The sequence below is a fragment of the Vombatus ursinus genome, unplaced genomic scaffold (assembly GCF_900497805.2).
Source record: "Vombatus ursinus unplaced genomic scaffold, bare-nosed wombat genome assembly UNPS02010379.1, whole genome shotgun sequence".
Taxonomy (NCBI): domain Eukaryota; kingdom Metazoa; phylum Chordata; class Mammalia; order Diprotodontia; family Vombatidae; genus Vombatus; species Vombatus ursinus.
The window spans coordinates 1-17,210 of NW_020950157.1; the positions used below are offsets into that span (position 1 = coordinate 1).

The window sequence follows — 17,210 nt, forward strand, 5'->3', positions numbered from 1 at the left end:
GGGCAAGTCACTTAATTTCATGCCCCAGGCAACATTTTTTTTTTTTTTAGGCAACTGGTGTTAAGTGACTTACCCAGGGGCACAGCTAGTAAATGTGTGAGGTCAGATTTGAATTTAGGTCCTTCTGGCTCCAGGGCTGGTTCCCCCAGGCAACTTTCAACGATTACAAGTTACAGAGCAGATGCTTATCTGAATTTGTGGAGGGAGTTCCCACACTGGGAGCTCCTCACACTAGTGAAATCATAGATTCTCAGCCTTCCTCCCAAACTCTATTTCTTTTTTTAGGGGAGGAGTTAAAACTGAAATTCTTATCTTGCCCTTCAAAAGCCAAATTGTGCACAAGAGTTGAGACTCTCCCAAAGGGCTCCATTAGACATATCTCCTTTCCTAAGTGGGCAAAGAGATCCTCTAGAAAAATTTACTAACTTCCAGGAGACACCTAATCTCTCATTGGCTCATAGAATTCTTGAGATGGAATATCCGAATTTTCATTTCTTTCTGTTGGAGATTGAGAAGACCAAAAAAGACTGATCTACACAACATGTGAGTGAGCTCTCTTCCTGATGCCCTTGTGTGATGCTCTAGGAAAGCAGGTAGTGGGGAGTATCACCAAGGAGATGCTAGGAAGAAAGGTCAGGGCTCAGAAATTTGAGAAAAATCTCCCCAACTTACAGGAGTAGGGCTCCACTTTCACATCAAAGGACTGGTTCTTGAATTCCGACTTTGCAACACCTGTATAGAAGACGATGTTGCCAGAGAGATAAGCTGTAGCTGTGTAACGTCTAGAAGTGCTGTTCCGGAAAGTGATGGTGACTTTGAAGTCTCTTCCAAGTACAGCCTTTTCTACCTCAAAATCCATGTCAATATCAGCCCTGAACTGATGGATGCCCTCTGTGTCAAGAGGTTTTTTAGCCCCATACATCAGAGCAGTTTCTAGGGCAAGCCTCTCTTCTTCTTTGCCTAGAGGAAAAGAACCCAAAATAATGAACAGTTATAGAGGCCCAGATATTTCTTTAATCAATTTACCCATCTGTCTGGGGGCTGAATTCTGGAAATACACTAGAAGTTTCTCCAAGATGTGTTTCTTTACTGCTATTTTTGGCATTTGAAAAGTAAGAAACATAAAACTACTAAAACTTAGCTCTATTCTTCTGAACCAAAGCCTAATCACGAATTTTTGTACCTGGGGCAAATACCAAAACATGAAAGCAGGAAAGGATGAGAAGGGGTAACAGGATACTGCCCCATGGAGGGCAGACAGAAACTCTGGGAAAGGTTGCCATGTGAGAGAAGGGAAAGTTGGGAAGGGTAGGGGAGGAACTCAAGTCTTGTAGTTTCTTATTTTAACTAATTATTCTTGTTAATTAGACATGTAACTTCATTGTTTCTATGCTGCTGATCTTGCTGCTGAAGGACTTTGAGAGCACCTTCTAAACTAGGTGACCTGGAGAAAAGCCCTAGTTACCCCACCCTAGTTAGAGCTCTGCTTCTGAATATAATCTAATTTTCTTCTGCCTGACTCTACCAGCGAATTCTTAAAGGGCTCTTCTCTCCACTTCTCCCTCGGAAATATTACCTTTCTCCTATTCCTAACATCCTCCTTCCCTCCCTATTTATTTGCTCTTCACCTATGTTACCTATATGTGTACCCCTTCTCCAAAGATGGTATGGCAACCTATGAGAGAGGGTAGCCATGGGACTGTGATATCCTTGTCAGGAAGATCTTATCACATCTCTTACTATGCTGATTGAAGGGATTTTGCTTTGAATTAAGTTTTCTTCTAATTGGTCCCATAAAAGAAACATCCTGGTGAGTGGGGTGGAGTCCTGGGTTATGTTTTTGAGTGGATGCTGATCCCCAGAGTTCCTTAAACTTGGGTTAGCTTTCTGAGGTCCCATAAACAGAGTACATTTGAGGGCTCATCTGGGATCTCTATCTTGGATGCCCAAAGGGCACTGCTGGGAGCCATTGAAGATCTTATTTTTTCTAAAAATGTCTTACCTTTCTTAGGCTATGATTGTATAGCAGGGTTTTCTGATGTGACTTTTATAAGCCAGATCAATTGTTTTACTATAACTATTAGACTCTTATGTATCAAGGTGCCACTGATGTGTCACTGTTTATGGGGAACTGGGGATTTGACCTGTGCTTTAATCATTCTAGGTGAGGAATGTCTCCCCACCAAGGCAGATGGACACCTTCTCAGTATCTTAGTCTTAGATAGCTGCTTAGAGCTTTAAGAGGTTAAGTACGTGTAACAGGTGAGACTTGAACCCATGTCTTCTTGACTTCAAAGCCAACTCTCTTCCCATTCTTCTCCTGTCCCCCTCCCTCTCTCCCCCTCTCTTTCTCTCTTTCCCTCCCTCCCTCCCTCTCCTCTCTCTTATAACACTCTACTACTAGCCTATATTTAACATTGCTGAATATTGTAGAACACTGTGGTTATTAGTTTAAAGAGTTCCTATGGCTATTCAGTTATTAAAAGATTGGTTGTCTTTCATGGTAACTGATGCACATTAAGGACAATTAGTCTAATGAGTACCACTAGATGTTGGTGATGATGTTTTTAAAAGCTTCTTGGGGAACCAGGGTACTTTGCAAGGTGGCAGTGTATGGTATAAAGAATTCAGAAGCATGAAAGTAGTAACTCTTATGTAAAACAGGTATAAAACTCAAACTGCAAGTGGCCCACAAAACTCTCAAGTGCCCCAGGAAACAGATGAAAATATTACTGAGAAATGTTTGACAAAATAAACAAAAACACAATGCACTATAGATAATGTTAATTTGTGGTTTTCTAAGTCTATATGTGAGCCAGAGGTTTCTGTTTCTATTTGAATTTGACACCAATCATACACAGTACTTGATACATTGATATATTGTAGTATACCCAAAGATGCATCCATTAATAGGATCATTTAGGAATTAATAAGCTACCTGAAAAAGGCAGCTAGGTGGTGCAGGGAATAGAGTGCTGGGCCTGGAGTCAGGAAGACTCATCTTCCTTAGTTCAAATCTGGCCTCAGACACTAGCTAGTTGTGTGACCCTGAGCAAGTCACTTAACCCTGTTTGCCTCAGTTTCCTCATCTGTCAAAAGAGCTGGAGAAGGTAATGGCAAACCACTCCAGTACTGCTGTCAAGAAAACCCCAAAGGAGATCTTGAGGAGTTGGACACGACTGGAATGATTGAACAACAAAAAAAGAAACTACCTGACAATGATAGTGATAATGACCAAGGAGCCAATGGGAATATTTGACTGTTTTCTGCCAAGAGAATGACATGAGAATGCTAGTAGGCAAAGCATCCTCTGGAGCAGTTTATACAGCACCCTTGGCAGCTCATGGCATTGGTGATAGCATCATTTCTAGCACACGATGATTCAGGGACCGTACCACCTTTGTTATACTTTGCAACTTGGCGTAGCAGCTCTTGAAGACAATCCATTGAATTATGGAGCGGTTGTAAAATGAGTCAGCAGAGGGAATCTACCAACAAAATGGCAGATCCCTGAATTACTGTTGCATTTGTCTTCTTGGACAGGATCAAGTAAGGTAATGTTTGTGAAGATGCTTTGAATACCCGTAAAGCACTAAACGAATGTTTTCACCAATCTTCCTTCTATTTAAATTAAAATTATTTTATTTACCCATATGTTTTCTGGGAGTTATACATTTAACTAGCAGTCATAACTGCCTTGTTTTCTTGGTTGAGACATCCACAGAGATCAGGAAGGATTCTGTTCTAGGCTCAGGGAACAATGTAAACTGAAGCATGGAGACATAGAGAGCAGGATGAGCAAGAGTTGAAATCTAGTTCAATAGAGATCATCCTATTAGCACATCCATTAGCAAGCAGTGGAATCTCCTGTCTCATTCTCCATGGATCATCCATGGATAATCCCATAGGATCATCCTTGTAATGCAGGTCCTGATTAGTGTGTGAATAATAAATCCCATCCAGTGGTGGCATTATTCAAATTGGCACTGAATATTTCTATTGGGCTGTAGTAATTCAACACATTTTACACAACTATAACTTAAAACAGAGCAAATTCTAAGACATGCCACCATTTCATGGGATTCATTATTAGAATCAATTGAGACTGACCTATAGTAATCTAGTTGGAATATTTTGTTGTTGTTCAGTTGTTTTTCAGTTGTGTCTGACTCTTCATGACCCCATTTGGGGTTTTCTTGGCAAAGATACTGGAATATTTGCCATTTCCTTCCCCAGCTTATTTTACAGACGAGGAAACTAAGGCAAGCAGGATTAAGTGACTGGCTCAGGGTTACACAGCTAGTAAATGTCTGAGGCCAGATTTGAACTCAGGATGAATCTTCCAGTTTCCAATCCTGTGCTCTATTCACTGTACCACCTCGCTGATCATAGTTGGAGCATAAGAGTCCACAAAGGGGAAATAATATGAGACAAAGATAGATAAATAGATAAGAGTAAGATTATGTAGGGGTTTGAATACCATGTTAATGTTGTTTTTATTTTTGTCAGGAAATTGTGGGCCATTGAAGGTTTTTGAGCAGAAGAGGGGAATCATATTTGTCATATATTAAGGAATTACTAAGGTACCAGGATGGAGGATGCGTTAGTGAGGGAGTAGACTGAAGGCTAGGAGACCAGTTAGGTGACCGTTAACAGTAGTCTAGGTTAGAGATGAGGACCTAGACTAGGGCAGTTATCATAGGAATGGATAAGAAGTTAAAATGGAAGTTAAAGTATTGTGGGATTAAAAATGGAAGAATTTACTGACTAATTGGATGAGTGGCTTTACAGGAAGAAGAGAAACAAAGCCCACTCCAAGATTCTGAGTGTGGGTGGGATAATGGCACAATTATCGAACAAAAGAGAAGTTGGGAGAGGGACTAGTTTTTGGGGAAGACAATGAACTTAGAGGTCAGCCTGTTGAGGTTGTAGGTTGTTGGCAGTATGCTAGCCAGGTTAATACAACTATCAGGAAGTTGGAAATACAGAACTGGCCTAGGTGAGAGGAGGGGGATGGAGTTTTCTTATCTGAAAATTGAGGAGGTTGGACAAAATGACCTCTAGGATCTCTCCCTGCTCTGAATTTATGCTCTTATGATCCTATGATGTACATGACCTTGGGGAGGTCATGGAACCTCCCTGGGTCTCTATTTTCTTACCTATAAGGTGGTATGTTTGAACTAGAAAATATGCAAGATCTGCTATGGTTCTGGCTGCCCCTCTGATTCTGGCAAGGGCATGGAACATGCCAGCATATGGTATAAAGACACACCTGGAAGTCTTTTCATGGGTGCTCAGATAAAAATAATTGCAGAATAGATCAAATGGATCTGGGAAGTTGGCACATAATCTGCACATTTATAGCACCATCAAATAAGCATATTGATTTCGTTTATTGGGAGAAGACGAGGAATTAAAATGTCACAGGCCAATGAAATGCTCTATCTATGTTAATATAGAAAAAAAAAGTAACTCCAAATTAGCTATTATCATTCCTGGTGGGGATCAGATCAAACTAGAGAATAGAAAAGCTAAAAAATAACAAGGCAGGGTAACTAGGTGGCATTGCAGATAGAATACTGAAGCTCTGAGTTAAGAAGAAAGACTTGATTTCAAATCTAGCCCCAGATATTAACTAGCTGTGTGACCTTGGGCAAGTCACCTAACCTTTGTCTACCTCAGTTTTTTCATCTGTAAAATGGAGATAATAGTAAGGAGCACCTGTCAGGGTTTTTGTGAGGATCAAATGAGATAATATTTGTAAAGCAGTTGGCAAACTTTAAAGTGCTATATAAGTGCTAGCTATTATCATTATTTTGGTTTTGGAAGTGTATGTTGGTGTAACAGGCAGAAAGAGGGGTAAACGAACAAAGAGATAAGATTTGTGTCATTAGTGGCACAGCTTCAGTGGGGAATTAAAAGAGAATTGGAATCACTAGCCTACCCTATAGAATCCCCCCCCCCCCCAACAAGAGCCACTTGCAAGGATAAAAGAGAAATGAAGAGGAGCTATCCAGTACTTTTGAGGGGCAGCTAGGTGGCACAGCGGACAGAGCACCAATCCTGGAGTAAAGAAGAGCTGAGTTAAAATCTAGCCTCAGATACTTATTAGTTTGTGACCCTGGGCAAGTCATTTAACCCTGTTTGCCTCAGTTTCCTCATTTGTAAAATGACCTGGAGAAGGAAATAGCAAACCACTCCAGTATTTTTGCCAAGAAAACCCCACAGGGGTCACAAAGAGTCAGACACAACTGAAACAACCTGCCAGCAACAACAAGTCTAGTACTTTGAGATCTGGGGAAAGCAGCGTGAAACAGGCCTTCAAAGTCACTTTGTAATCACCTTATCAAAGTAATATAAGAAGTAATTAAAACCAATTTAGTTGAGTAAGTGGAAAGACCCCAGGACACCAGAACAATGTGAGTAGAGGCTCTGATACACTAGTCCCACCTAGGGAAAGAGACCTTGAAACTGGATATGTAGATGTGTCCGACACTGGGAGACCCTTGCATACGATCTTGTGGGATTAAAGATACTAGATAGCAGCTTATGCAAGGGAGACCTGAGGATGACACGAGATCCAGGGCCATTGCTTTGGGGGAACAAGGCAGGCCGGGCTAGGGAGTAGCTCACTTACTGTGTGGAGGAAAGGTGCATAAAGTCGTAGCTTTGTATTTTAACTAATTATTCTAGCTAATCAGGTGTTGAGACTAGTTATTTCTGCAGCACAGAAAGGGCACTAGTGCCATCAAATATTAAACGTAACAAATTTAACAACTGAAAACTTTAAAGATAATTTTAAAAAATTTTGTGCCCTCTAAATTCTGGCGCCCTACGAGTAAGCCCCAGTCACTCTTCCCTAGTTCTGGCTTTGAAATGATGTGTTTCAGGAATTCACTGGTGGTTCTGGGAAGCATGACCACTCCTAGGACCTGTTGAGCCATGCAGTCAACAAGCAGAGGGGAATTCTGAAGTCATGTAGAGGGGAGCATCAGTGGTGAGAAGATCCACATTTTTCCTAGATTCAGGCAGGGTTTACAGTTCCTTCTGGGTGTATTCTATGCTCTAATATACAACATTTGCAGACCGTCTGCAAAATTCAAGTAGACTACAATTATAGGATATTGTTGAAAGGAGGATAAAAAGTTTCTCTTATCAATATACATAGTGAAATTGCTCTTCCACTATGCAGGAAAAGAGATAAAAAATAGGCAATTTTCTAACATGGCTTACTCTATGGAGCAGATGAGAAGTACTTCTCCTTAGGCCAGAAAGAATTCATACTTTACAGCCATTCCTGACTTAATTATGCATACCTACGACAGTGGTCACTGAGGTAGGTGTCAGCATTTCAAAACTAGCTGGCTAAAAGCTATTTCTTGCTTGGAAATTGCAGCTTCTTCTACTATATATAAAGTTCAGGTTGAGATTAGAAAGCAGGAGAAATGACCTGGCTTGGTTCAAGCCAAAATATTCTTCTTTTTCTGACCCAGACAGAAGAGAAGATTGAGATCTTGTAAGCCATGTGCTTTGGTCTAACTGTCACTTACAACATGCCATAATGGTGGGAAGTTCCTCACACATGGACTAAGAGAAAGTTGGAAACATTTCATAAGAAAACTCTCTGTTTTCTTTGTCTCAATTAAGAAATCCTAAAGTTGTAATAAAGATTTATTGTTTCTTTTAGAGAGTTAAAGAGTGAATGGGTCAGGGCAAGGTCTGGGAAAGATGGTTTTCCACTTCAAAATAAAAATTAACTGGTTACTTGGCAAACATGTAAAGTTAACCATTACAAAAACTAGTTAAATGCTTACTGCTGTTAAATGTAGGTAGTTTTCTTTAAGAGTCAGAGATCTTTATAACTAATTAACCAGTTGGTTCTCAAGTCTAGTAAGAAGCCATTTTCTTTGTGTTCTTGTTTAGCTCTTGGCTTTGTTTTCAGAGGCTACATATTAATGCTTAAAATCAAGGGAATTCATAAGGGAAGCTTTCTTTTCCTTTGGTGTTTTAGTAAATCACAACTTAGTATGAGGCAGCAATGGGATGTAGCAACTGAAAGATCTAATGGGGCCCCAGGCTGCAATAAAGGAAACAGAGTGCTTGTGCTGAGGAAGGGGATAGCCTTGCTGTACCTCCTTGGGCACATCCCAGCTAGAGGGCTCTGTTCAGTTATAGACCATATGATACAATTGAAGAAGGGAAGACTTGGGAGGGGGAGTATGATAGCCTTTAAATATCTGATGAGGCCTATCAAAGAGTCTTGTACGGCTTGACCTTGGAATACAGAACAGAGACCAAAGGGGTGGAAGCTATGGGGATTGTAATATCCACTAAGCATGAAGATCAACCTCTCAACAATTAGGAAGAGGTCAAATGAAATGGGCTGCTTCAGACAAGTGAGTTCTCTACCACGGGGGTTTTTGTGTACAAGTTTCATGATCACTTGTCAATACTGTTAATGAGATTCATGATTTGGATAAGGGTTGGAGTAGATGACCTTTCAAATCCCTTCCAACTATAAAATGTATGATTCCATACAAACAAGTACTTAACACAAAATGCTCCAAATACCACTGTATTCTCTGAATCAATGTCCTCAGGGACAGCAAATAAACACTTAAATGACAGGGAGAATTTGCTCAAGTCAAGCACGTGCATTCAGCTAGCACTTCCCTTTGCCACCTGCAATAAGTTACCTTCCTGGAATTTGTAATTTTCAGTAATGTCATGTTGTCCATCTCCACCAATTTCCTTGGTCAGGATTAATTTCCCAATGTGCGTTTTATCAACAGCTTCAACCAAATGAGTGGTATCTTTTTTGACTGTAATGTACACAAGATCACTGTTGACCTGGAAAGAAAAAAGAAGAGAGCAGCATGTCATCTATTGATTTGGCCACCAAAATGTTTGTTTCTCTCAGGTGTAGTTCTTGAAATAATCTTAAAGCCTATTTATGGAGATTTATTATCAACACCTTTAACATATCAACATATTGTCCCTTCTTCAACATTGGCACAGAAGGCAGATGTTAAACATTTCCACGTTTTGGTTTTTTTGTCGCCTCATGGAAGACTAATATTCTACAATCAAATAGTTTCCATAAAAGAAGAGTAGGATCAGTCTAGGAGGAATTCACACAAAACCTTAGTAGCCCACAGTACGGCGCATAATATTTGAGGGATCAAAAGTGGGATGGCAAAACAATGATGGCCAGTCCCCAAGCTCTCCCCAAGACCAATTTTATTACTCATGTTGCTGAAGCCTATGCTTGGTCCATGAAAGCTTAGCTACAGAAGCTATAGTATAGACAGAATGTTAGAGTTGGAAGGGATCTTATAGATCATCTGACCCAACCCCTTATTTTTAAAAAAGAGATTTTTCCTTTATTGAGAGCTTTTGTTTGTACATTGCCTAGATTTCTTGCTATTTCCTTCCCTTCCCCACATTCTGGAAAGCCATGCCTTATAACAAAGAGTTAAAAAAAAAAAGAAAACGAAAAGAAAAAAATCATCAAAGCTGATTAATACATCAAAAAAAATCTGACAAATGCAATATCCTACACCTATGAACTCTCCCACCCCCACCTCCACAAAAGAGAGGCAGCTTTGTGGGCATAGTGGATAGATCACTGGACCTGGAATCTAGAAGACATTTCAAATCTGGCTTCAGGCACTTGCTAGATATGTGACTCTGGGCAAGTCACTTTATCCTCTGTCTGCCTCAGTTTCCTTGACTGTAAAATGCAAATAATTATAGCACTCACCTCCTCAGGTTATGGTGAGGATTAAATGAGATAATATTTGTGAAGTACTTAGCCTACTACAGAGTAGGCACTTAAATGCTTATGCGCAATAAATAGAGAGACAAATAGAGAGTCAAAAGGGAGGTGTCTTCTTATGTATCTTCTGTGGGGTCAAGCATATTCTTTATAATTCCACACATTTCATTTTCAATTTTTTTTTGGCCACCCCCCTCATTTTAACAGATAACTGAGGAGGAGAGAGATTCAATTACATGTTCCAGGTCACACAGCTCCTCAGGAATAGATCTGGGACTAGAATCAAAGGCTTTTCAGAGTTGGAAGATGCTATCTAGTTCAACCCTTGGATTATATCCCTGACAAATGGTTATCTAACCTCTCTGCAAGACCTCTGGTAAAAGGGAATCTACCTCCCAAGGTAGGAGATTGTGCTTCTGGAGTGGTTTCAGCATTAGGAAACATCTCTGTAAATCCAAGGATAAAATGCAATACACTGTACTTCTATGCAATTTCTACTCATTGTTTCTATATTTGCCCGCTGGTACAAAGAAAGTTTAATTCAATTAAATTATTTGTTAACAACTTTTGTTCTATACCTCCTGGGTTTCCTGATTCCCAATGCTCTTTCAAGATGTTTCACAAAGCTTGTCTTCCTTTCCCTTCTCTTCCTTTTGCCCAAACAATTACCACCCAACATGCACACACACACACACACACACACACACACACACAAAACCACTTGGGAACTAAATTAGTAGGATCACATTGGTTTCAGAAAAAAAAATAAATCTTTTTTGGGTTTATGACACTCATTGCCCATATGAAATAGCCCCTATATGTGACACTCATTGTCCCTATAACTTCGCATCAGCAGGATTATCCACTTTTTAGTTCTGAACCCTATGCTTTTGATAAGATGGCATTATTTTTTTCTGGCTGCCATATCACACTGTTGATTCATATTGAATTTGCAGTTCCACAAAGCCACATATCCGTTTCAGGTGAATAGCCATCTAGTCACATGTACTCCCATCTTGTGTTTATGATGTCAATTTTTCAAACCCATGTTCAAAGTCCTACATTAGGCCCATTGCTCTAGCCTGTCAGATCCTTAAGTTGTTCAGCCAAAGTGCTAGCTATCCCTCAGTACTGTGGTATGTACAAATTTGAATAGGAGAACTTTTATGTCTGGATTCAAGTAATTGAACATAAAAATGTTGAACAACACAACTCCAAGCACAGATCCCAGGGGCGCACCACTATAAATTCCTTTCCAAGGTAAAATTGAACCAGTAATGATATTTTGGATCCAACCATTCAACCGTTGCCAAATCCACCTAATTTTAGTATCATCTAGCCTCTATCTATCAATATTTTCTAAAAAAACAGCATGAGAGATACTGTCAAATGTTCTATTAAAATTTAGAGAAACTATGTTTGGAATTTCCCTGATTTACCAATCCAGCCCTAGCAAAAGCAGAAATGAAATTCATCTGATAAGACTAGCTGTTGGTAAGGCTTTTTGTGATAACTATTTTCTCTTCTAGATGTTTACTAACTATCCTTTGAATAATGCCTCCTAAGACCTTCTCAGGAACGGAAATTAGGCTCACTGCCCTGCAGTTTGCAGACTCCACTCTTTTTATATCTGAAAATTGAGACATTTGCCTTTCTCTAATCCTGTAATATCTCTTTTGTTTTGTATCATCTTTCACAGATCACTAATAGTATCTCAGCAGTTACATCTGTCAAGTCATTCAGTAGGTAGCACAGTGGATAGGACACTGGGCCTGGAGTCAGGAAGAACTCTTCAAAGTCAATCTTGGACACTTACTAGCTATGTGACCCTGGACAAGTCTTAACTTAACCTCTGTCTATCTTAGTTTCCTCAGACTATAAAATATGGATAATAATGGCACCTACTTCCCAGGGTTGTTGTGAGGATAAAATGAGATATTTGTACAGTTTTTTGCAAACCTTAAAATACTACATAATTGAGGAGGGAAGGGAAGGGAAGGGAGGGGAGGGGAGGGGAGGGGAGAGGTGGGGAGGAAGATTCAATTGGGAGGTTGATTCTTGGAGGTTCTCTTTAAAGATTTATGCATCCCCCCATGAAGTTCCTCTTTTGGGACCCTTGAATGGCTTCTTTATTCACTTTTTAGTCACCTGAACATCCCTCAGAAATGGATAGCCCTCAGATTCAGGCCTCTGACAAACAGAGTGAGAAATGCTGCAGATCATTACCGAAAGCTTCAGTGGATGAGAGAGAAGGAATTCTCACTTGCGAATCTTGACAGCATTCTTAACAATCAAGATCTGGATTTAATAACGACACTGTGTGTTGACATTAGCAATGATTAAATCAATTTGTTCCTGGTGGGAAGTCCTGTCTACCTCTCTCTGGTAATAAAACATAATAATAATATAAGGATTTATGAAACATAGAGCATGATTTCCATCAAGAGATTCTTATAATATCATAAACTAGAAGAATGCAACCCAGGAGGTTTGTGTAAATCAACAAAAGACCAAAGTAACATTATGGAGATAGTGTTCCAAATATGTCTATCTTTCAGAAGAGCCTGCAAACTATAACAGAGGACCACAAAGAGGAAAATGCAGCAAAGATACTTTTTTAGAGGACATAGATATATGTGAATACTTAAAAAATTATTGAACTTTATATTTCTGCCACTCATTTGGCAGTTCGTCATGCACTGACTCATGACAGTCCTTAAATTATTATTCTGATGTAGTGGGTATTCCCAGGTATTAATTGTCCTGAGTCTTGTTCCCACCAATGAGGCCCATATTTTGGCATGGAAGACATCAATTCAGTCATAGATAGGATCATAGATCTAGAGTTTGAAGGTACTGTTGAGGAAATCTGGTCTAATCTCCTAATTTTACAGATGAGGAAACTGAGGTCCAGAGAGGTTAAATAAATTAAGGTCACACAAACAAGTAAATGGTGGAATTGGGATTTGAACTCAGGTTCAGCACTGTTTCCTCAGAACCATAGTGGTCCCTCCCCTCCCTGCTCCAAACTTCCACCCTCCCAATGATTCTTTGTTTTTGTTTTTGTTCTTTTGGGCAGTAAGAATTACACAGTATTTGGAGTCAGAGGACCTGCACTCAAAATCTGGATCTGCTACTTACTACCTTGGGCCAATCTCCTGACCCCAAGGGCCTCACTTCCCTCAATATAATGGCAATATAATACCAGATGATCTCTAAGGTCCCTTCCTCTTCTAAATCGAAGACCTCATTGACCCTAGCTCTCTTTGATACTCTATAATCCTTATTGCCTCATTGATGAGTATCTTTTTCTCTTCATACTGAAGAGTCAGCGTTAACCCATTGATAGGATGTCAACTTCCCTTATCCTGGGTACTTGCCACACTTTGAGAATGACTGATGCAATAATTTATAGTTTATACAGTTGAGTTACCTGGGGGCCTGGCTTTTAAAAGGGGTATGGAGAGGAGGGCAGAGAGGATAGGGGCTACACCAAGTTAGAGACTGGATTCCCTAGAGAGAAGGACCCAAGTGAGCCCTCCAAGGCGCTAGGTCCTTGAGCAACCAAGAGCTCCTGAAGCTCCAGAGTTAATTTCCTGGTGGGACAGGAAGACTCTGACTGGCTTCTCTTTGTACAACCTCCAAGCCCTTGTCATTACCCCTGTGTTCTCTATCTTCCTTTTAAAGAGCAAGCCAATTGATTGTGACTCGATCAATCATTATCAAGGGAGTGTCAGTTAGGCAACAAGTCCCAGGACCAGGCGGGAATTCATGTTTTATCAAAGTGTTATCATCAAGGAAATTTCAATTCTAGTTTAGGGGACCAATACCAGATATCAGAACAAAGTCCAGTTGGGGCAAGAAAGATCCAGGCCAATGCGGGGATACACCCAATACATTCACCCCACAAATTGTTATGTAACTTTTGTTTATGTCTTAGTTTATTGACTAGATTGTGGACTTCAGGAGGGTAGTGACTAAGTCTTGTTCTCTTTTGAAATCTTTTTTCTCCTCCATACTAGCCTAAAATAATGTCTTGCCTATAGCAAGATTTTGTAGGGATTTTTTGTTAATGTTTTTTGTATTTGTTTTGTTTTTGTTTTTGATGTTTTATTTAGTTTGTTTGTTTTTTTGTCTAATCTCACATATAATGGATTGAGCACCATGCCTGGAATCAAGAAGATTTTAGTTCAAAACCAGCCTTAAACGCTAACTAACTTTGTGATCTGAGGCAAGTCACTTAACCTCTGTTTGCCTCAGTATTCTCATCTGTAAAAAAGGGAATATCAACAGCACCTATCTCCCAGAGTTGTGAAGATCAAATGAGATAATATTTGTTTAAAAAAGAAGGGCTTAGCCCAGTGCCTGGCACAAAGAAAGCTGTATAAATGTTAGTTATGATATTGATGAAGTTGAGGACTCCCAGTAAGAAAAGTCTCCCCACCAATGCAGACTGACATTCCTCTATGACTTGTAGTTTTAGAGAATTGCTTGGGGCACTGAGAAATTAAATGGTTTGCTCCTGGTCACAGAGCCAGTAAGTGTCAAGTCAGAGGAAGACTTGAACTGAAGTCGGCCTGAATCCAAGGCTGGCCATTTATCCACCATGCCTACTGATTTACACATCTGTGTAGGAGCATATGCTTGCTCCTAGTTTCAGAATCACCGATTAGGACTTTACCTGCAGGCTATAGATTGTCTTTCTGATTGTACAGCATCTAGTGTGGTGCAGTGTGCAGGTAGGAATATTATTGGAAGGGGACAGCATATGCCTTAGTCTGCGCCCCTCTTCCCCGGCTCTCACCTACCTCTGCAAAAACAAATGGTGTATCGAACTGGAAGCAAACATGGCCATGCTTAACAGCCTGGACAGAAGAAGGACCACAGCGGTACATCCCTAAATGAGAGAGCAAAGGAAAAGTTGAGTTGTTACCTCCAGATTACATTAAGGAAACATTAGAAATTAGAGAGATCACCCTTCATAATACTGAAGCTAGGTCCACATGGGACAAGACTTAAGACTTTCTAGCTGATTTTGTGCTAATTGGCCCTGCATGCTTTCCTCCTTCTCAATGGTTGGTTTATGGAGGACTAGGGAAGGTATTTAAAGACAAGGCATGAACCAGGAGGCTTTTTTTCCCCAGGAAAGTCCACTCAAATTTGAAAGTTTGGAAAACTTGCCTGTCCTCCTAACTTCTGTATTACTATTGATGGCATCAAGATGTTTCCGTTCACCCAGAGTCACCCTTAACTCAGTCCTCTTCCTCAGCCTCCATATCCAATCAGGTGCTAAGTCCTGTGAATTCTGACTCTATAATATGAGATTCAGTCATCCCCTCCATTCCACAGGCACCACTACCACCCTAGTTTAATCACTCATCACCTTTCAAGAAGACCATTGTAAAAGCAGTAACAGCTTCCTAACTTCTTCCTGGATCTGGACATTCTCTCTCCTTGAGCCATTTTTTACATACTTTGAGGTGCAGAAGAATTACGGAGAAATTCTTCCGAGTGAATAAATCTCATCATCAAAAAACTTAGCATAGTTCCTGACACGTAGCAAGTGCTATTTAAATGTGTATTTCTTTCCTCTCTTCTTCTTAGACCTTAGATATTACCAATGTTCTACTGAGTTAGTTACCCTACAGCTCAAATTCTGTCCCTATACTGTTTTCACTTCTTCCATTATCATCTCTACACAGATGATCCTCAGATCTGTTTATCTAGCCATAACCTCATTGTTGACCTCCAGTCTCATATCTCCAATTGCCTGTTATACATCCTGACCAGGAGCTCCCAGAGACATCTTCAGCTTGACATGTTCAAAACTGAACTCATTATCTTTTCCCTCAAACCCTCCCGTCTTCCTAATTTTCCTATTACTTTGGAGGGCACCACCATCTCTCCAGTTATCAAGATGTCATCCTTGACTCCTCACTCTCTCTCACCCTTCATATCCAATCTATTGCTGAGTCCTGTCAATTCTACCTTCGCAACATCTCTCATGCAGGGTATCCCCTTCTCTCCTCTAACATTGCCACCACCCTGTTAGAAGTATTTATCACCTCATGCCTGGATACTGCAATAGTTTTCTGGTTGGTTTTCCTGACTCAAGCCTCTCTTCTTTCCAGTTCATCTGACTTTCAACTGTCAAAATGATCTTCCTAAAAAGTACTCTCCTATTCACAATAAACCCCAATGGCTCTCTGTTACATGCAGGATGACATCTCCTTTGTTCAGTCTGCAAAGCCCTTTATAACCTAGCCCATTCCTACCTTCCCAGTCTTGCTAGATTTTTCTCCCCTCTGTGTTCTCTATAATCAGTGACATTGGCTTCTTTGCTGTTTCTCACACAAGATGCTTCATCTCCCTACTGTGTGCATTTTCACTGGTTATCTCCATGCCCAAAATGCTTTCCCTCCTCGGCTCTCCCTCCTGACTCCTTTGTCCTTCTTCAGACATCAGCATCTCATCTTCTTCAAGAAGATTTTCCTTTTCTCCTTTCCCTTTTCCCCCTTGATGCTAGTGCCTTCCATCTCAGATTACATCTAATACGTATATGTATGTATATGTATGTATGTGTTATAAGAATATGAGTGTATATGTGTGTGTGTATATATACACACAAGATATGAGAAAATTGGAGGTAATTTCAGTTTGCATATTAATGTATGTATATATGTATATATATATATATGTATATCTGAAAATTAGAGGTAATCTCAGAGGGGAGGCACTAGCATTAAGGGGATAAGGAAAACTTCTTGCAGAAGATGAGATTTTTAGCTGAGACTTATATATGTATATACACATACATTTATATGACCTTAGATATTACCAATGTTTCAATGTTCTACTGAGTTGGTCACCCAACAGCTGCTTCTCCTCTCTGTGTGTATAATATATGCATATATACACATATGTATTTATATACATACATACATACGTACATATGAGGAATTTTATCCTTTGGATTTGGATTTCTTAGTATCTAACTCAGTGCTTGGATTATAACAGAGATTTAATTTTGTGAATTTATATACACATTTCTTGATACTATTGTAACCCCTATTTTCTTGTGAAGTAAAAAAAGTTTAAGCCTTTATTCTGGTTTAATTAGAATCTCTGGGAGTCCATAGCTCCCATCACCTTTTAACACTCATCATTCCCTTAGTTCACATCCACACACTCAGAGTCTGAAATAAATTGTTCCAAGAAATAAATTATTTTTTAAAAAATCAAGTCATGGTAAATTTTAAGTTTCACAAGAATTGCAAAGATGATCCATAGTTTTATTGGGTTTTTAATGCTCCCTTCCCTTCTTTCTTCCTTCCTTTCTTCCTTCCTTCCTTCTTTCCAACCTTACTTCCTTCCTTCCTGACTTTTTTCTTTCTTTCTTTCTTTCTTTCTTTCTTTCTTTCTTTCTTTCTTT

At 39.8% G+C, this 17,210-nt stretch overlaps 1 protein-coding gene across 1 annotated transcript; it reads right to left on the reverse strand.

Moving 5' to 3' along the window:
• Window positions 1-672: 672 nt before the first annotated feature.
• Window positions 673-14,673, reverse strand: LOC114037376 (coagulation factor XIII A chain-like; the record flags this gene model as incomplete). The annotated part of the gene is made up of 3 exons (XM_027854211.1): window positions 14,587-14,673; window positions 8,697-8,850; window positions 673-960 (listed from the first exon to the last, which is right to left on the reverse strand). Coding segments are annotated over exons 1-3 (529 nt in total), but the record flags the coding sequence as incomplete, so codon positions are not given.
• Window positions 14,674-17,210: the final 2,537 nt, after the last annotated feature.